The sequence below is a fragment of the Ambystoma mexicanum genome, chromosome 4q (assembly GCF_040938575.1).
Source record: "Ambystoma mexicanum isolate Mex_15411 chromosome 4q, UKY_AmexF1_1, whole genome shotgun sequence".
NCBI lineage: Eukaryota > Metazoa > Chordata > Amphibia > Caudata > Ambystomatidae > Ambystoma > Ambystoma mexicanum.
Genome location: NC_090928.1, coordinates 921889507 through 921910284, shown reverse-complemented (window position 1 = coordinate 921910284; position 20778 = coordinate 921889507). Strand labels below are relative to the sequence as shown.

The window sequence follows — 20778 nt, the reverse complement described above, 5'->3', positions numbered from 1 at the left end:
TTCCCTGGCAATGGATTCAGTGCAGGCACCAAAATACAGGGCACATGGGCAGCAGTCACACAGAGTGGGCTGGCAGCAGCAGATGGCTCGTAGGAGGCAGCTCAGGCAGGTAAATGGCCTTTGGGGCAGGAGCGTGGGTCTTCCATGTGCTTTTGCATGGCCAGCCGGATGCAAAGTGACTCGCACATGTTTTTGGGGAGCCTGAGCGTTGCGTGACCAGTTTTTTTTTCCCCAGGGGTCACATACAGTCTTGCTAGAGCACAGTGGTACATTTTCTCTCACATACCCTGTCCCCCTCACTCCAATTGCCCAGGACAATTGTCGTCTGTACCTCCCATTGAGCTAGTACATCAGTGCCATGACTGGGAGGGCAACAAGTGGTAATGGAGGCAAAGCTGGGCGACCTCACAGAGGTGGGCGTGGTGGTTAAGATGGGCAACGTGGCCAAGGTGGGCGACGGTATCCAGTGATTCCATCGAATACAAAGCATTGAATGCAAAAGCATTGAAAAAAAATGCATATTATTTAAAATGGTAAAAGTTTTATTTTTATTAATGAGTTTTAAGGGGTGTAAAAAAAAAAAGGGGGGGGAGTTTGGGGGTCCCCCCCCATGACATTAAAAAATAATTGAACAAAAATGTATTTGTTTCAATGTTTTTTCGATGCATTTGCATTCCATGCCATCACTATAAACCTGGGCGACATGGCCATGGTGGTCCACGAGGGCAAGGTGTCGAGGCCCATGCAAGGAAAACCATGCCACCCACCCAAGCGGGTCAGGGAGATGCAGCTGCTGCGGACATCCCCAGCACCCGATAAGCAGTGCCATCTGCTGTTCCGAGCAGCCAGGGTGTGGAAGCTGCAGGGGCAGCTGCAGCTACCACCAATGCTGCTCTGGGTCACCCAGCCAGGACTGTATTCATCCCGGCCCATCACCAAGGCAGGAGCGGCGCAGGGTCCTGGCAACAGCACCCAGCTGCCAATACCTGCAGTGCGACCTTCGATCGTCATGTCATTGCCTGATTCCATTGGCCAGTCCACCTGCGCTCCAGCCTCTATTGACCAGAGTGTCAATAGATCCGTCAATCAGGATCCGCACCACCTCACAAGAGGAGGAAGCGTGCTCCTGCAGTACATGCTGGGACCCACAGACACAGCTCAGGAGTCCCACACGTCAAGGAAGAGGAGTTTCTGTGTTGAGGAACTGGATACACGTGGAGTACATGAGGGATCACGGCAGCGACATGCTGGTGCAGGCAAAGAGCACACGTACGCCTGCTCAGCGTAGGGCCCACTGGCAGTGCCTCGGGACATGAGAGGTGCACAGCAGATTATGTCGTTAAGTGTTGGAATGACCTTCGACGCCGAGCGAAAGACAAGCTGGCTGCAATTTTCACCTCTCCTCTTGCGGCTGGCAGTAGGACACCACCAGAGAATGAAGAACTCACTACATATGAGGAGATTGCTAGTGATTGCAGTGGGGCAGGTCCAAGGTGTGGGAGGGATGCCAAATTATGAGACAATGTCCGGTGAGTGGTGATGCGTGTTTGTCCAGGCCACGTGTATGTTGCTTGGGTGATGTGTTATGATTGTCTGCCAGTTCAGGCTACATTGACATGACTGCCATGTGTGACTCATGTGATGTTGGACCGATATGTGCTTGTTGTCATGCAGACTGCATACAAACCATGTCCTGCACACAGAGGCAATCCTCATCCCCACACCTGCTCCCTCCTTCCATGACAATCTCTGCGCAGCCTCTCTTGGCTCTATTCTTGATCCAACCTATGGTCGCCGATTGCCTGTGATGATCTTCCTCTCACTCAACTATCGTCACTCCGACAGGTGTGCTGTCCAGCAACGCGGTGGCCATGTGCCACCAGGGAATACTGTGTTGGAGAATTCCATGTATGCCAGGGCGTGGAAAGGGTGGCCAATTCCATTCTCCCCCCTGAAAGGCAGATGGAGCTCTAGCAGCAGACTGTGTGGTCCACATGCCGCTCGCACAGGCTGGACATGTTGGCCACCAACAGGGACAGACGGGCTGAACTGGGGGCTCTGCGCACAGCCATAGCTGAAATAGCTGCAGAGGCCCACAGGAATGCCCCGAGGAAAGAGAACTCCTCCCTCAGAACTACTCTGGCTGCACTTGAGATGGGCGGGACAGCAGAAGGAGCAGCTGACACACACCATCTCTGCTGAACTCCATGCAACCCGGGAGGAGATCTGTGCGTCACGAGAGGCCTGGCAGGCGGAACTCCATGCAGCACATGAGGTGCTGCATGGGGACCTCCTTACCATAATCACACAGAATCAGACCTTTCAGGCCTGCATGCGTCTGGCCATTGAGGGGCATACCAGGGCTATGCGTGGTCAGCCTTCCTTGCCATGCTCACCTAATGTTACACCAGAGGGTGCTGCCAACAGCAGCGAGAGCTCTCCCACTATAGGCTAGCCGTGCAGGGGCCATGAACCCATGGAGGTTTTTTTTTTTAAATTCTCAACATCCACGCATGTGGGTGTTGAGGTGCATCTTGCACGTCCTCCCTCCTGGGTGGTCCACCCATTCCGCCATGGCCATTTTTTTTTCGTCTATTGTGCATTCATGTAACAGTGTCTTGCTTTGTGTGGCATCCGGAGGCATCAACTGTGTCCCGGCTGGGCCCATACAGGCTTGTCTTGTGTTTGTTGCTTGGGGTCCAGATACATATGCCACTCCTGCTTCCCCTTTCCATGGGCTTGCAAGGAGGGCAGCTGTGACAATGTGACAATAACTTACACATGCCTAACTGAGGATTTAATATCTTTCCGCAAACTGCTGAAAACCTGGCTCTTCCCCTAAAACCAACCTGTACCAAACTAACCCAAACAGACCAACAGCAACTCAAGGACATCAATCCATCAAACCACCTGATGCGTAGAACGCAGGAGTGCGTAAAACAGTTGAATGTCCAGAACGGATGAGCGTAAACGGGATAAGTGTGTAGAACAGACAAGTGTGTGGACCAGATGAGTGTATAGAGCGGATGAATGAATACAGCGGATGAGTGGATAAGTGTACAGAGAGAATGATTGTACAGAACGGATGAAGGTATAGAACAGATGAGTGTAGAGATGAATATATTGAACAGGATATTGCTGCCGAGTGCGTAGAGGGGGTGTGTGCGTAGAGGGGACAAGTGAGTAAAACAAGCGAATGCTTAGTACATGTCAGGGCATAAAGCGGATGAATGCCAGAGCGAACGAGTGCCTGGAGCGAACGAGCTCCCAGAGTGAACGGACGTGTTGAGTAGAGCGGTCGAGTATGTAGAACGAACAAGTGCAGATTGCAGCCAATACTGATGAGCGCGTAGAATGGATGAATACATAGGGCTGCCAAATGTGTAGAGCATGGGCCAGCCAGGTTCACATGCGTGGAGCAGACAGGAGTGCATACGTAAGGCAGACAAGAATGCATACTTGGGGCAGACAAGAATGCACGCAGGGGCAGTCAAGAGTGGATGGAGGGCATGGAACGGATTGAGCGCATAGAATTATGCGACGTATATAGTATGGTCTGGAATGGAGCGAATGCTTGAAAGAGCATATAACCCACCATGACTGGAGTACGCACAGCGAACTGGAGCGCGCGCGCAACGGACTCGAACGCACAGTGGGCCCTACGCTGAGCAAGCCGGAATGCATGAATGCGTGGAGCAGACCGGAATGTATGGAGCAGAATGGGGTGCATGGAGTTGATAGGAGTGCATGGAACGGACTGGAGCACATAGAATTTGTACGAAGTATATAGTATGGTTTGGAATACAGTGAATGTCTAAAAGGGCATATAACCCATCATATCTCACCTCCAGGCTTACTCTCTCTTTACATCACCACTCAACTAGAACACAGAGATACTAGTACACCATTCGGTGTTCCCATACCAACATTCGCCGCTCACTCATCACTGCTGGTTACACCCACCCCCAGCCAGGCGTTCTCCTCAGGCCTAACGCAGCCACATCCGGTCTGGATAAATCCTGCCAGAACGAACACATACTCCTGACCTCTCAACCATCACACCTACCGCTAGAAAGCAGCCATTACACGGATACTGCATGAGCTGCACACAAACCTGGTGCTCACACGCACCTTTTGACTCTCTACTGACCTGAACTACGGTTCCCAAGGGCGTTCAACCTACCAGCACCTTCAGACCATACCAATGGTATATAAGGCGCTATATAAATGTAAAATAACAACAATAACAGAGGCATTGGGCTTCCATGATTTCTGTGGCTAGTCTGAAGTGTGTGTGTGTGTGTGTGTGTATACACCGCTTGTAGGGATTCAGGATTGTTTGACCAGTGCATGTTTAGCATGCATTTTGCTTTGGATATTGGTAAATGTGTATTTTTTCATGTTACATCTTCATATGTTACCTTGCCTGTCTCCATCATTGATAGCCTTCATGCGTTACACTGCCCCCTTTAGCTAGCAGAGACCCACTCAAGATGGAAGGGGTCCATGTGGTGGCTTTGTCACATGGAGGCACGTGTGCTATTTTGATGGTCACTGTCTGGCATTTTCACTGTTGGTTCCTGGGTTTATATGTTATGCTGGTAAATGGATGTTCCTGTGTTTGGCTTTATTTTTTGTGTGTCAGGGAGAACTGTTTGTGACCCATTTACATTTGTCAGAGTGCACTTTATGACAGTTGTGCCATGGATTGTGCATTTGTGACTTTTTACATTCCATGGCATGGTGTGTCGGACGGGCGGCATCGTGTTTGGGAGGGTTCAGGTGACATACCAGTATTTGGATGTGCTGTTTTGCATGGGGGTAGTGGCATTCTGCATCTTGAATGGGTACCTTTTGGTCACACGGGATTGGGTTGGTTTAAGTAGCTAGGGATGCCCACAATGTAGCACTTCCAGGACACATTCTCAGGGTAGTAAGGTTGGGACAGATGATTGTCCCTTGATCGATTGTCACCTGGAATGTGCCAGGCCTGTGTGCACTCCGCAGGGGTGGGATTTTAAGTGAAAAAATGGTGCCACACTCTGAACGGGCTGCCTCGCCACATGCTCTTTCCCCTCCCATGTGCAGCGGGCGTGCATGTGGTTGGGGATGTGGGGGCACCACCATGACCAGCGGTACGCCCGCCATGTTGCAACGTTGTGCAGGACACATGCTGCCAAAATGATCCTGCACACTATGGTGGTGCATATAGTAGCTGGCCACCGGAGTGGTCAAGGGAGCAGAAGCGCCCCGAATGTGCGCTCCACTATGGCCCTGGTTGCGATATGGGCTGCGTTGTATCTTACCTTGGGTGGTGTGGTGGGTGGTGTGGTGTGGATTAAGTATTGGTGTCATCATGTAGGTGCTGTGAGGGTAGGCACTGTCCCGTCGAGGTGAGAATGGTTGTCATTAGTTCGCTTTGGCTATTTGTCTGTGTGTGACATGCATGCATGTGCACAGGCACTTGTACTCACCAATAAGCCATGTATTGCCATTCCTCCCAGCTTCCAGGTCCCGGTTTAGGGGCGACATTCTGAACATGAAACTATCAAGGCTGGACCAAGGATAGTTTGCATATACAGAGGTAATGATTCCTTTGGCATCGCATACAACCTAGACGTTGATGCAAGGCCAGTGCTTGCGATTGCGATAGATGTGCTCAGTGGCCCTAGGTGGACGCAGGGACACATGGTGCAATCAATGTCACCAAGCAATTTGGGAAGTGTGCCACCCTGTAGAAGACCTGGACCACGGCCTGCCTTACTGTGGGTGTTCCGTGCATGTATATGTGCCTGCGGACTGAGGGGCGTGCAGTCATGATTGCCAACACCTGGTGTAGACGGCGTGACACTGGGCTGTGAGACGCCCCCAACTATGTCAGTTGTCTGCTGAAATGACCCAGTGGCCAAAAAATGCAGAACATTGAGCACCTTTTCCAAGGGGCTCAGTGCTTGGGAGCACAGGGTGGGGGGAATGTGAGGTCAGCCTCCCACTCAGTGACCAGGTCTAGGATGATATGAGGTGGAAACCTATACCTGCCATAGATCTGGTCATCAGGCATCCCAAAAAGGCTGGTCCTGGGTAAAAAAAATGTGGGGCCTGGCTATCCTCCTCCTCCTCCGGTGTCCCACGATCACTGCTGCAAGGAATGGTACATTCATCGTATCTGTATATGTGCGTTTGTTGTTTGCGCAGGGGCACTTGCGCCTGCTTTCGCGTGGTGTACTTGTTTCTGGGTTTGCGTGTCTTTTGCCCCCATTCGATTCCATGAATACGTGTTGTTAGCACACGGATGTGGCCGTTGTGAGGATTTTACTGTAGTGCTTCCCCTGTAATGCCCACATTTCTGCGTGTTGTTCCTCATTCCACGTGTTCCGCCCCCTTTTTAGGTGTGTGCGCTGGACGGTGTGCACCTTTGCTGGTCGTATCGCGCAAGGCGTTCGTGGGTCCAACATGTCACTGCGTGGTGTTGCAGTGACGTGTTGGACCCACGCGGATTTGACGCAGGTCTCAGGTAAGCAATGTGTTCCATAAATATGTAAACGGGCGCTTGCGCACGAAAACGCACGCAAGCGCCCATTTTCGACACACATTTATTACATGAATCACCCCCCCCCATACCGCCCCAGCTCCTCTGACTGGGCAGCATCCCACAAAACAGGTAATTTGGCCATGTTTGTTCTCAGTCAAGCAGCTCCAACATTTTTGTATACTATAAAACGAGAAACACATTTAACTAGTACACACATATTAAACACTGCTGTACAACATATTTGCCGGATGTGAATTCATTAAAAATAAAAACAATTATAAAAATGCACCTTTCCAAGTACTGAAGGAAGGGACGGGTTAGGCAAACATCAGCATACATTTTAAATCTAGAATTCAACTGCATTTAATTAAGATATTCATTCATTTAGAGTAGGGGCTCTACATTTACACAACATTCAAAATATTTAAGGGAATATACGTATACCACCGGGTATTCAATAACAAAACCTGCCATACAAAATAAAGTAATGTTGTAGAATACACATTTCTGACCAGATCTGCTTCAACAAAATAAAAACCGAGCATTTAACAGCTGAATACCGCACTGAGGCACATACGTGCAATGGAAATCTGCCCCCTAAAATAGGAACAAGCAGTAAACAAACCAGTCGGTAATAATTACGCTAGTAGAGGGAAGACAATTTCATAGAAGGAACACTGAACGGCATATGTCTGTAATGAAGGTGCCATTCACACAGAGGATAGGGAAAGACATTATACAAAGTCCGCCTTTGTCTGAAGTGTCGGAATATAAGCAGCAAATGTACATACATGCTGAAGAGAAGAGAAGACTTGCCAGACATACTGACACAATAACTGCATTTAGTAAACTTAATAAAATTATGGAACTTTTATTTGCAAATCCAGAGATAAAAGTAAATGGCCATTTGCTTGCAACAGTCCACAAAGACAATTGTGCCATCATAAACTCAAGGCAATTTAAGCCTTTATTCACCAGCACACAGCAATACAAAAATAAAAAAAATAAATAAAAAACAAGTCGGGTGAGAACCGTTAGTCAAACCAGGAGGCCTAATCGGATCAAACGATACCCTCTGAAAATAACATATAGAGAAGTTCAAAAACACCATACATTTACAAAAACCAAAATTATTAAAAGCCCAACATTCAGAAACAAATTATAAAAAAAGGATCTATTAATTCAGCCACAAATGCAACATAATGATAAGCATAATGTGTAACATACTATGCAGACTCAATTGAGCAAACAAGTCTATGCTTACATATGCAACACAAAAAGAGCTGCTTAATTTAAAAAACATTAAATTAGAGGCTATTCTCGACTAGAGATAATTTTGACTGCCACATCATTGGACCCAGAGGCGGTTGTCCCATATGCTGCCAGTTCTCTGCAGACTCTGTGCCGACCAACCAGAGAATCTTCATCCTATGACATGGGTTAAGTGCTATGCTTTCATCTCCATTACCTGGAACGCTACAGAGCCTGTACTGCCTCGACTGCACTTCTGAAGTGCCACCCAGTCCTTCAGTGGCAGGCTCCTCTCTGGTGCAACTCTCCAAGCAAAATCAAAAAATCATCTTTCACTGGGGTCTCCTCTTCAGTACCCCAACCGCAGAAGCCAAATCCTGGGCCAGAGTAAGATCCCTTTATAAACTACATCTGCTGAGCGCATTCTGTTCACACTTCAGCTCCTCTTGCCCAGACCTTGGAATCACTGGATCAAGAATAAACATGCCCCAAGGGCTGTGCATCTCACCTGCACCAGTGGGCTGACGCTGGTGCTCTGGTGGTTGCTGAGCAAAAGGTGGAGTAACCACCACTGTAAACCACTAACCGCATACTGCAGAACTGACTCTTCAGTCCCAGCATATTAATCTCCTATTCCTCGGGCGCTGTTGGTGGGTTATTTCTTCAGATCTTTTTTCATCTCTGGACCCCCTCACCCCCCTTCAACTTCAGACTCTTCAGGGCTTCCCTTCAACTAAACTCCAGACCTACTCACTGGGGCGCTTTTTCCGACAAAGACTTCTCCTGCTCGCACCACTGGTCTCTACTGGAACTTGCAAGCCTAGATAGAAAAGCCTCTGCCTAGATATAAAAGCCTCCCTACTGCATTTTTCTTTCTTGTCTGGACTCTACATTATCTCTAAAGAACTATTCTCAAAATTGTATTACTTACCCGATACATTGCAGCATCTTCAGTTTTACAAATTTACTTGCCTGTGTATATTTTTCTCTTTGCCATCTCTCATTGGTAATTAATGAAAGGTGTGAACCCCCGACTACCCTCCAAAAAAAAAAATATCTACCTGCAGTTAGGCCTGGGCTTCTCAGTCATGACTACCACTTGGAGTGCCTGGTATGCTTGAGCAAATTACTAGTAGTACCAGAGTGAGGAAGATCTACTCAAGAACCTTGATGACAGGGCCTTAAGAACATCTACACAACACCAGAGAACACAAAAATGGCTGTTGAGATCATGGCATGTCTAGAGTAAAGTAATTTTTAACTGCATCTGCAATTTTCAGATATTACTCATGTGCATCAAACTGGCTCTCATTTTCTTACCTGAAACACCTTCTGCAGGTCCGGGACTCTGTTTTTACCAAGGAATTCAGGAGATGTGCCGATTTCAGAGGCATGTTTGACTGGGGTGCCAAAAATCATGGGTGGTGCATCAGAGACAACAGCAGGTCTTAAACCCTGTAGACATAATTTAGCCAACAATTAAAAACTGGAAAAAACATTAACACGTAGTTGCATGCAACTACTAAAACATGTATCTTGTATTGAACTTTAATAGCAAAGTAGAGAAAACTAGAGCTCATAACTTGGAGAATGTTCCAGAATCAGAAGTGAATTTCGAAAGAAACCACAAAAGCATTACTTCACCACCATCAACATTCAGAAAGAGTTTAAAGCAGGTGTACATATTTCTAGTTACAAGGTACCAACTAGGCATAAAAAGTCACTCGCCCCCTCAATTCTATGAATGCATAGAACAAAGCGCTGGTCATCTCCCACCTGGACAGTGGCTATGCCCTTCTAGGAGTCCAATACCAATTCAGCCCTTTTGAATACCATCCAGCAGTGTGGGTGATGCTTCATTCCAGGACTATGAAAATTCAACCACTTCTCTCCAGCACTGGCTGCTCTTCAAGCATGCACCACATGGAAAGCAGTCCCAACCAAAACACTACTCTAGCTGTTTGAATTCCTCTCTATTTTCAGCAGTCCGCATGCAACCAGAAACTACAACATAGCTAGACTGGAAACAAAGAACTGCAAGACGGGGGAAAAACAGTAACAGCCCATTTTCTGCCGAGTACCCCACCACTGGAACAAGTTATGAACACAGATGAGACTTACATGCTTCATCAGATTTCAGAAAGGTCCCAAAGACACTGAACTGCAAACAACATTCCACTGACTGCTCCACTAAACAGTACTTGTTCCCCTCCAGGATTGCCCAGTCCACTCCTCCCCAGGCCCACCCAAACCCCTCTGCTACCACTACACCCTACTTGTAACTATTGGGTGAAACCCCGATCAACAGTGCTCCATTGCTTCCCAGCTACATTTGCACTGTATATATCCCATACATAGATATACAGTGGCCAGAAAACAATTCAATACTTAATTTGATAACAAATGGTATTGGTAACAAAAAGGTAATAATCAGGCAAATGTAGAGTAACAGATCACTTTCATGAAACCAAAGACAGTGATGCATGAGCCATATTAAACCAAGTATGCCTTGTTACTGGATCCTAGAATTTGGACACTTCCTCCTAAATGCAGTCAGATACACATATTCAAGGCCACCTCCCCAGCCCCCCCACCCACCTTGTACCTCAAACATGCAATAAACACTAGTAACTACCAAGGGTCTGGGTAAGGGGTAGCATAAGCCAGAGGTTTGCTATACTAACCATAAAAAATACTGTCTGATATGTAAGCATTGCACTGGGATTGCTACAAGCTAGGAGTACCATTTGTCATGTATTGCCATTGTACGCAGAGGAAACACATCTTGGCTGATAGGGAAACGTTTTGCTTTGGTACTCGCATCATATGCTATTTATTGCTATTACATATCAATGTTAAGGTTCCTTTTTCAAAATTCCTGGTACACATTTTCAGGCATTGCCATGTAAAGCCCTGGAATTTGCACATTATCTTACTAATGGTTTAGTTACAGGAGTGCCAGGCTCCATTAAGTTCAGTTAGCAAATCGGAAGATTCCATTTGGCACAGCAATGCCAGGATCAATTATGACAGTAAGCACAACAGTTGCATATTGCATCATGCCTAACAGACAGTAGTGACAGATTCCATTATCCACTCAGCATACTAAGTCCACGTTTATTTATAGTGTAAGGCAAGACTCCCAGACAATAAAAAATAAATAAATAAAAACACTCCTCTAGGGTAAAAGTCCTGGTGCACCGCTTTGCAAGGAAAAGACATTGTTGAGACATAAGCCTTGGGTGGCCATCCATGTTTGTATAATTAGATACATGTTATTGATCATGGTTACGTCTTTTTCATAATCACCTAGGATGGGGATGAGAATCCGGGTGTCATCAGCATAGTTGGTGTATGAGACACCCAGATTGTCAAGTATGTCGAACGGGGGCTTTGTAAATATATTATACAAGGTTGGGGAGACGCAGGAGCCTTGTGGTATTCTGCATGTAATAGGTACTAGGTCTGCTGCGGAGGAGGGTGAGTAGACTCATGGATCGGTTGTCCAAGAGTGAACTTATCCAGGTGGTGGCTTCCTTAAAAAAGAATGGGCGGCTGTTTAAGGTGATTGCATAGGACATAATGGTCGACAAGGTTGAACGCGGTGGACAAGTCTAGCAGGAGAAGGATGGAGGCTTCACCTTTTTCTTTCCGGTCGTCTAGTTGATTCTTCAGGTCAACAAGGGCAGTCGCTGTCCCATGTCTTAGCCTGAAGCCTGATTGGCGAGTGCCCAGTAGGTTGTTGATCTTCATATCTTCATATCACAAATCACATAATGGTCTACTCCTCGCTCCCCCCTGATCAGTTGCCCACCCGCAGTACACCTCCTTGCTCTCTCGAGGACCACATTAAACCAGTGCCTCAAATCTAAACAGATCATGTTGGCAGCTCGAGCCCTGTAACCTGGCTCCCATGGACTTGTCCTTCGGGAAGGGTGCAGCCCTACCCTTGCTCTGTCCTTCAAATTCCATTCTGGTTTCACAGGGCTACAGTTTGTTACAATTAAACCATTATCTTTTCGGCATCAATGCCAGTATTCTCAGCTTAAATCCTGCGGTTTGAGAAAGGGAAAGTTACTTGAACTCTTCATTATGCCAAGCACCTCCAATAGGGAATACAAATTTCAGGCCTCACTTCCAATGTGGCGATGCTGCAGTATTTCCCATACCCCGTCCCTGTGTGTACATCATCATCGTTACACATTTTATTTCACTACTACTACACAATATCACCTGTGCCCTATACCTGGGCCTACCTTAGCCTCTATAACTACTGAAAAAACATTTGTTGCCCTTCACTGCGCTCCCCACCACCTCTGCAGCCGTGCACCTTCACTTTCTCATACACTAATAGATTTTACTTAGCCAGAATCGTTAGGCTGTGTATGGGAGCTGCACGTGCATCCCAAGTAGTCTAAGACTCAAAGAGGTAACTTTAGCTGCCAAGAGGTGGAATTTGGAACCTGGCAAGACAACAGCAACAAACATGATGCAGAGATTCATAGGACATTAAAGCAACCTCAGCATAACTATAAAAAAAGAAATTGTAAAAGCAAAATAAAAGTAGGAGTGTCAAAGAAGTGATACAAACTAACACAAGGGAATTATTTTGATTAGTGAAACATCTGTGTAAAGAAAAAAAAACGAGTATATCACGACTGAATTGGACGAAGCAAATAAGGTTTCAACCAAAATTATTAACAGCAAAGAAACGTGAAAATTGGTTATTGTAAGCGATTTTAAAGATACAGGATCAGTATGCACTGAAACAATTAAACATCGCTACATGCACAGGCTCAACTAATGACATCATACGACCTAAATTAGCTACAGTATTTTTCACGCTATTTCTTCTTGAATTTTTGACTTTTTACCTCTTCTTCATTAAGCAGTGGCACTAAGTGGAAATGTTCAATAATTAAACCGCTTTTAAAAAAGCCTACCCTCGACTACAAGGACCCAGGAAATTTCAGGCCCATCTCACAATTTCCACTTCTTTCCAATAGCTGGAAAGAGTGGTAATTCCACATGTCTGAGAGCATGTGGAAAGAGTCAACGGAGCTGAACATGGTTTTCGACCTCTCATAGTACTGAGTTGATTACCACCGCAATCCTAGATCTCAGATAAGGGCAGATCAGAAGGCCGGTGGATCACTAATATGCATTTCTCAGCAGCCTTTAATACAACAGACCATAAAATGTAGCTTGCTAGACAAGGATTATGGTTTTCTAGGCGCCATATTCAAATGGCTACAGTCCTTTAAAAAAAAGATATCCCATCATGTATGTTTAAGCCTGATCTGCTCACAACCATATGTTCCGAGTTGTGGAGCACCACAAGGCTTAGCACAGCCCCCTATCCTTTTTAAAATATTATTTACATCCGCTAATACATATTATTCAGAGTTATGGCCAGGTTTTTATAATTACACAGCGGACACAGATCGCCCTGGATCTGAACACATCGAACAATGCATGGTCAAATACAGTGAGAGACTGCCTTACTGCAATCAAAACATGGACTGATGGTAACCCACCCATCTTTCTGGCTGCATAGCTTTGTCCAAGCCAACGGACCCACCGGGCTGAGGCTGCCAACAGCACATCACTGCTCTCTTGCACTTTTCCCGCTTCGTCCCACTAACTCATCCTTCCCTCCTTTTTCAGAACCGCCAGAGCGCCAGGGGACCACTCCGGTGGTGATAGTGCGCGGTACAAATGTCCTTTAACATTAACAATGTCCTGAACCGAAACAATACGTAAACAAATCTAGGCATTACTTTCAGGAATCACAAAAACAAGGTTTCTTTCTCATTAGAAGAATTACCATATCTAAACTTTACATATCAAGTAATGGTGATTAATTATTTCATCTCATCCAGGTTGGACTATAATAGTATTTATCTGGGATTACCCAATAATGGGACAACCAGATTACAAAGAATTCAAAACGCAGTAGCCAGAAACTTGGTAAAACTAAATTTTACCATGTTTTCACAGCGTTACATACCTTACACTGGCTGCTCATAAACATGTCATGTTCAAAAGCATAGGCTTGAAATATAAAAGCTTGAATTTATTGAACGATACCCCCGTTGTCTAGATATAAATGATACAGCCCTGAAGTAAAGGAGATCCTGAAGTAAAGGAGATCCAGAAGTCCAGGTAAGGGTTAAATATAAATGTTTATTAATATAAAGGAGGCCCTCCTGCCCAGGATGAATCTCATACTGATCACTCAGCCTTATATACACTGCCTTGGAACCCTTCCCAGGTTCCAGGTTACCCAGCTAACCCAGTAAGATGTTCGGACACTGACCACCTGGTTGGCAAGTTGCAACACGACAAAACAAATACATCTTTGAAAGTTGCTTTAGCCATAACATGTTTATGCTTTCAGTTAACTGCACCCAAAAAAAAATGTTTCTTTCAGTTAACGGTAATATGATTGAAAAAGTGCATTTTCCACAAATGACACGTATAACAGTAATTATCAGATCGCTAAATGTATAACACCTCCCTCTGTGTACCTGTAGGAATCACAAATTGACAAGGGGGGTCCTGGGAGTCCCTCTGCCAGACATTAGTCCTGGTTACGAGGGACTTACCCAGAGTCTTTAGCTCACTATCTTTCACAGAGAAGAAATATCCCAAACATATCAGTCTTTGTCCTGCCCTGGGGCAGTCCAGCACTGAATTGCTAGGCAATTCTCCACTGAACAAGAGTGCCCAGAGCATTGCCAGTGGTTAGGATTCATTCTAAACCTTCCAGCCATCACCTCTTGTTTTTGCTTTGTCACCCCGAGTGGGACAGGTATGCCCAGACGTGGGTCCCGTGCCTGCTGGGCCTAGAGACCCAAGCTACTCCTCACTGATGAGCCCCAACAAGGACAAAACATGTTTGGGGATGCTTGTGGTCTCGTGCAGAAGGTTGGCTCTACATTGAACCACTGGCTTGATTCTGTTTGAAATTCTAAGGAGAAGACAAGCTGCCACTTCAGTGCGTTCCCCATGGTTTGGTAGGATGCACTTTCTAGACTGGGATGAGACGGCGCTAAAAGTGGATAAACGTAAGAAATGAAGAAACAAAGAATATATGATAGCAAGGACTACTACGAAACTGAGGCACATCGTGACATTTTTATTAATGTTATGTTAAGTTGAATTATACTGCGCTCCGCAGCCATTTTCATGGTCTCCATGCGCTCATGTGGCTCTGTAAGGAAAAGTGGGTTGAGTTGGTCAGTGAGGAAGAGAGAAATAGGATTGATGTTATGATTATCTGCTGATGCGTGTAGAAATAGGAGGAACTGGCATCTTTGCCGATGAGGCTTCTAGGTGCGTTTTGTACACTGGGTATTGCGTTCGAAAGGGCACTGTCCAGTGTTTGAGTGATTTGTTGTCAGAGGTTATTGGGTTTATAGCTTGGTTAAAGTGTTGTGCGTTTGTGTGCTTTGGTGGGTTGATTCACTAGCCCTTTGGCCGCGTTTTGTAGGTGGGAGAAGTGGGTTGTGTGAAAGAGAAGTGTTTAGTGGGTATTGGGTGATCTCTGGGTATTTGGAGCCATGCTATTTTCTTTTTCATTCTGCTTTGATCCCTGGTGTCTGGCTTAGGATTGGTAACAGCAGGCCTTGTATGGGTGGGTGGCCTGCTTGTGAGGGTGGTTGAGTAACCAGGCTTTTAGTAGTTTCCTGAAAGTGAAGTGCTCTTCTGTCGTTCAGGATGGAGTACCATATATCAGAAAGGAGAAGGAGGTTCCGCCAACTTTTCTTTTTTCTTAGGGTCTTCTGTTCGGAGGTAGGTGCTAGATCTGAAGTCTCTTCTCGGTTGGAATCAGGGGATTTGGGATGAATTTGGATTCTTGTCCGTGTAAGGATTTGGTTTAAGAAAGCCTTTCACAAAGAAAGTGGGGAGGGGCCGGGGTGAAAAAGGGAAACATAAAACAGAAGACCTAATTACGAAGTTACTCCATCTTAAAGAAATTCTGCCATCAAAAACAGTAAAAGGTAACGAGAGTGACTGCCCTCTTCGTGGAAGGATTAGGGGCTCAAGGTATGTGCAACAAGGGGTATCCTACAACGTAGCATTCATGACATTACATTTTTCAAGAGATGTGAAACGTTACTTGGAGGGTATAGTAGCTTTGAATAATTTGCTTTTCGGTACTCAAGCTTAGAAATGTTTTGGTTTTGCAGGATCAGTCTACAAAAATAAAGAGAAACATTTTAATACTGTCTAAACAGCTTTATTATATTGCTGTTAGTCGACTTTCGTCATTACCATTTCATTTTTTACTTGGTTTTCCTGTATTTTTGTAGACTGATCCTGCAAAACCAAAACATTTGAAGCTCGAGTGCTGAAAAGCAAATTATTCAAAGCTACTATACCCTCCAAGTAACGTATCTTGAATAATGTAATGTCATGAATGCTATGTGGTAGGATACCCCCTGTTGCACACCAAAAACTGAAAACAACCAAATTTACCATTCCATTTCTTATGTTGACCACAAGATGTTACTCATACATAAGAAGATCTTTTTCACAAACTAATTTATGAGGTTATAGTAAGCATTTAATTGATGAATCTAATAGGCATTGTTAGTGCTGATGAGGAGCCACCAAGTAACCAATGCCAAAACTCCTCACAAAAAATGAAAGTCGCCATCATGAACACATTATTCAAAGCAGAACAAACGTTATTGAGCTGTTCCAGGGAATTCTGTACACAAGTGGTGCCATGATACAGATTCTGCCGATTTTCTCCAAAATCTACCATTTCTAAATCGCGAGACCTTCCCACCCGGATGTCGAAGATTTCCCTAATCGCGAGGGTGTTTCAGCAAAATCTGAGGAATCTTCACTCATGATTGGACAGGGGAAGCGTTCAAGAAAGGGTGGAAGAGTTCTCACCTTCCCGATGTTCCACATGGTTTGCTTGCATCATTTATATCACGATAGTGAGTCAACTATGCCTATCCAGTCAGGCTCCCAGTTTGACCTTGGCAGCAAAGTGATTCTCTCTGAATGAGTTAGATATTCTGATGTTGAGCATTTTTCTGCACTTAAGTTAATTTATGTAGAGGAGTACACATCTTAGAGTCTAGGCAAGAATTCATACAAAGGACATATCAACATCTTGTGGTAACGACTGCATAATCCATTTAATCCAGGCCCTCATTGCTGTCAAACCAAGTTTTAATTTGATGAGGGCCATTGGGATACATTTAGGAAGCAAAGGTACCTTCTTCCACAAGATTATCTCCAGCCAATTCAACATGGCCAAGTCATCCAAATGCCAGCAATCCAGCTGGTGTCATCCTCGATACCTCCATCTCTCCTTCTGTCCTCACATCGCAGACCTGGCTAAGGCCCACTATCAGCTGCACCTCTTCAAAAGGTCCCTTTCCTCACTTTCCCCCAGAAACTCATGTCTCCAGAGCTCTGGTCCTTTTGGGCTCGACTACTAACGGCCTCTTCCTCAATCTCCCATCTTCCTCCCTTCATCCCCTTCAACTACTCCAGAAAAGGATTGCAAGACTTATTCTTGGCCTCAGCCCAGGTACCACGCCTCTCCAGCTTTAATTTTGCTCCACTGGCTCCTGGCTGCTGCTAGTCAAATTGAAGACCCTCTGCACCATCCACAAGGCTTTCTGGGGCCTGGGACCCTGCTACATCCAACTCTCTCCCGAAATACCTCACCGCTATAGCCCTTCAGTCTGTTAGGTCAAACTCTGTGCCAATCAGACGCTTCCTCGAAATAAAGAGTGGGGGGGGGGGGGGGGGGGAAGAGGCCTCTCCTCCACAGAAGCCTCCTTCTGGAATGGTCTCCCTGCCCCTCTCATTCTTCAGCTGTATCTCCTTAAGTTCCGGAAGCTCCTCAAGACCCTCCTTTTCTCCTCCTCATTCACTCTCCCCCTCCCCTGCCAATGCCTTCTTCAGCCTCATTGACTGGCTGCATGGTTCCCTCAGAGTACTACAGGGCTCCAGGACCCTCTTCCCTGCATTCCCAGGCACTTGCCCTCTGGCCTCACCTTAGCACTTGCACCTCGGCTCTTCACCTTCCCCTTGCCTCTTTACCTTCCCTTCCCACTGTTTTTACGCAGAACCGCTCTCCTCGCCCCCTCGTACCTCTTGGTCTGCAGTTACACGACCCAAATGTCACAAGATCTATTAAGACCGTTATTGTATCTTTCTCCCTTGTCCACCCCCTTTTGCATTGTGGAGCCTTGGTGTTACAAATGTCCAATAAATAAATACTATGAATATGCTGCAACTGGCGCAACTGAAGCTTTGTAAAAGCGTAGAAATGGAATGAGAGAATCGGCAGCATTTGGTCTTCATCATAGCAGCACAACACTGCATTTTCTCGCTCAAAAAATGGGCAAGAACGCTGTTCTTAGGTTTACTGAAAATTCGAAATCCCAGATAACCCAACCAGGAGGTTTTCTTCCATCTTTACACATCTATATTCCAATTAAAACCGGTGTGTCCTTTTTGCAGTTTTAGAAAAACAAATGATCTTGTTTTTTTTTACGGTTATGGCTAAATAAGTGGAGATGACAGAACGTTCCCTCTGTAATCCAATAGGTCTAAGATTGAATAAAAAAACGTCATCAGCATTCACAAGACAGTTAATGTATGACAGCCCCATTCACAGGGGTGGTTCACGTATCCTGGAATGCCGAATCCAAGCCACATGATTGAAGAGGCATGGGGCTTGGACGCACCCCTGTTTCAAGCCTGTACGCGTGGGTATCAAGTCAGTTGGTGCTCCTGGATTTAAAATTTGATTCAAACCTGGGTTGTATTATGAAGGTGTGTTAGGCAAGATTGTATGCAGTACCCTTAGGGTGCACTTCAACAAGTGGCCTCCTGGCAGTAGTAACCCGGTAGTGTAGACGAGTAGCCACTGGCATAACAGGGGGGAGGGGGGGCCTGTGACCACATGTTCTAGGAGGTGGGCACACTTGGAGTAAAGCAAAAAAAAAAAAATATTTTTGAATTCACACTGCATTTATATGAAGGCAGAGTGAATATAAAAATAAACTTAAACTTTCTTTTTGAAGTCTGGGGGCTCCCCCTACCCCATGACATGAAGACCACAGGCTGGAGGCCTCCATGTCATGGGGTTGGGGAAGCCCTATGACTTAAAAAATCAATAGTTTATTTTTCACTCTGCCTTCATAAAGACATTATTTCCGTTATGGTTCAGTACTTAGCGGAAATAATTTATTTATGAAGTCAGAGTAACTTCAAAAGATTTATTTTTAAAGTATTATGGCTCCCCTCAACCCCATGATGTCTGCGTGTGCGAGTGTATGGTGAAAGGGTGCACACAAATGTATGGGTGGCTGGGTGTGCGTGTATATATATGGTGAATGGTGTGTGCTTGTGTTCAGGGGCACAACAAAACCTACATTTCAGGGGGGCTAACCCTCAAATGTTGGGAGAGGCGCCAAGTTCACGTGTGCTGGGGAGGAGCAAACTTATTTGTGTGGGGGCATCTAACTTCTTTGCGCATTTTAATGAGACTATTCTAGTGCAGCGTCAATGTTACAAGCAGTTCACTCTCTCCTTTAAGTCTGAAAGCACCCACTTATGGGCTGCTGTGAGAATGACTGGTCTCCTGTTCCTGTTCCCTCTCTACCCTTCCAATCACTCCCCTGGCATGCAAGTACTAAGCCCACCTCACAATGTCAGTTGCTTAAAAAATGTGGCATTTGAATGCAGGTACTAACAGTGAAATGCTGTACATTAGTTATTGCTGGGCCTGGCCCTTCTTAACAGCGAAACCCATTATGTGGGGGGTGGGGTTGTGCAATAAGTCATAATGGTCGTCCATGTCCATGCTAAGCAAGGGTTTATAGTGATAATGTCGGGAAAAAAATGTTGAAAACCTATACATATAATGAAAAGAGTCAATTTTTAGAAAAAAAATGACAAAACATGTCATTTAGCACTATCAAAACAAGAAGAGTCCCTCCCAACCCCCCCCCTCACCAAACACCCCCCTGATACCCCCCCACTCAACACATTTTAATTATATATATTAATTTTTTTCTAAAAATTCGAAAAATGTAGAAAAAAATGCGACATTATTGGTTTGACATTTTTTTTCTCGACATTTTGACAGTCGACATTATTGCATTCGACATTATCACTGACCACCCTAAGCAAGCACGATATGTGGTATTAGTGGCTAGAGAGGCATTTTGGTGCAGCCAGTCTAGTCATTCCTCAGTTGGTATGACTTTTTTGAACTGGGCATTTCTGATAAAGCAGTCCTGCGAAGTGCAATTACCTGGCTAGACTGGCATTTGGGTTCTGCCAGTCTAGCCATTTCTTACTGCGGCACTGTATATTTTTCTGGGCATCTGTGATAAAATGGTATATGATATAAGTCATATATAAACCCACCTGTAGACAACTGTTTGTAGGCACGACAAGACAAGGGAAGGAAAACAGAGGTAGGAAAATACAAATGATCTTATTAAGCCATGTGTCAGTCAGATCGTGCGAGAATGAGAAGTGCAAGGGGAAAAGGAGGGGGGAGGGGAGCAGAAGGGAGAGGGGAGGGGAAAAGAGGGCAGCAATGCTCTGAGTAAGTGCAGCCGGGGCAGCGCAGCTCTGGGTAGTGCAAGGAGACCAAGGGACTGGAGGGTTACAGTTATGGCCCCTAAGTGAGCGGTAAGCCCGGAGGCAGTGCAAGGATGACTGATCAAGAAAGAGCCTGGACTCAGTGAGACTGAGGGTAGCCAAGAAACCAGTTGGTACAGCGGACAGGTAGGTCGGGAGGGAGAGACAGAAAGCAGAGGAGAAGAGAACGTTTTGAACTGCTTCCGGAATTTCAGGTGGTCCGGCTCAAGTTTGGGAGGGGCGGGGAGGCCATTCCAGAGGGAGGCACCTGCAGGGGAGAAGGATCTATTCCCCAGAACTCTCTGCCTGGAGAAGCATCTAACCCTTAGGGCCCGAGAAGGAAGGTATTTTGGAAGAGA

General features: G+C 45.7%; 1 protein-coding gene across 1 annotated transcript in view; it reads right to left on the bottom strand.

Annotated features, from left to right (window-relative positions):
* The window catches only part of COX7A2L (cytochrome c oxidase subunit 7A2 like), a 76380-nt gene that overhangs the window by 17193 nt on the left and 38409 nt on the right, over positions 1-20778 (bottom strand). The window contains exon 2 of the mRNA XM_069608479.1: positions 9104-9238. Coding sequence (XP_069464580.1) covers positions 9104-9238 — 135 coding nt within the window. The remainder of the gene's footprint in view (positions 1-9103; positions 9239-20778) is intronic.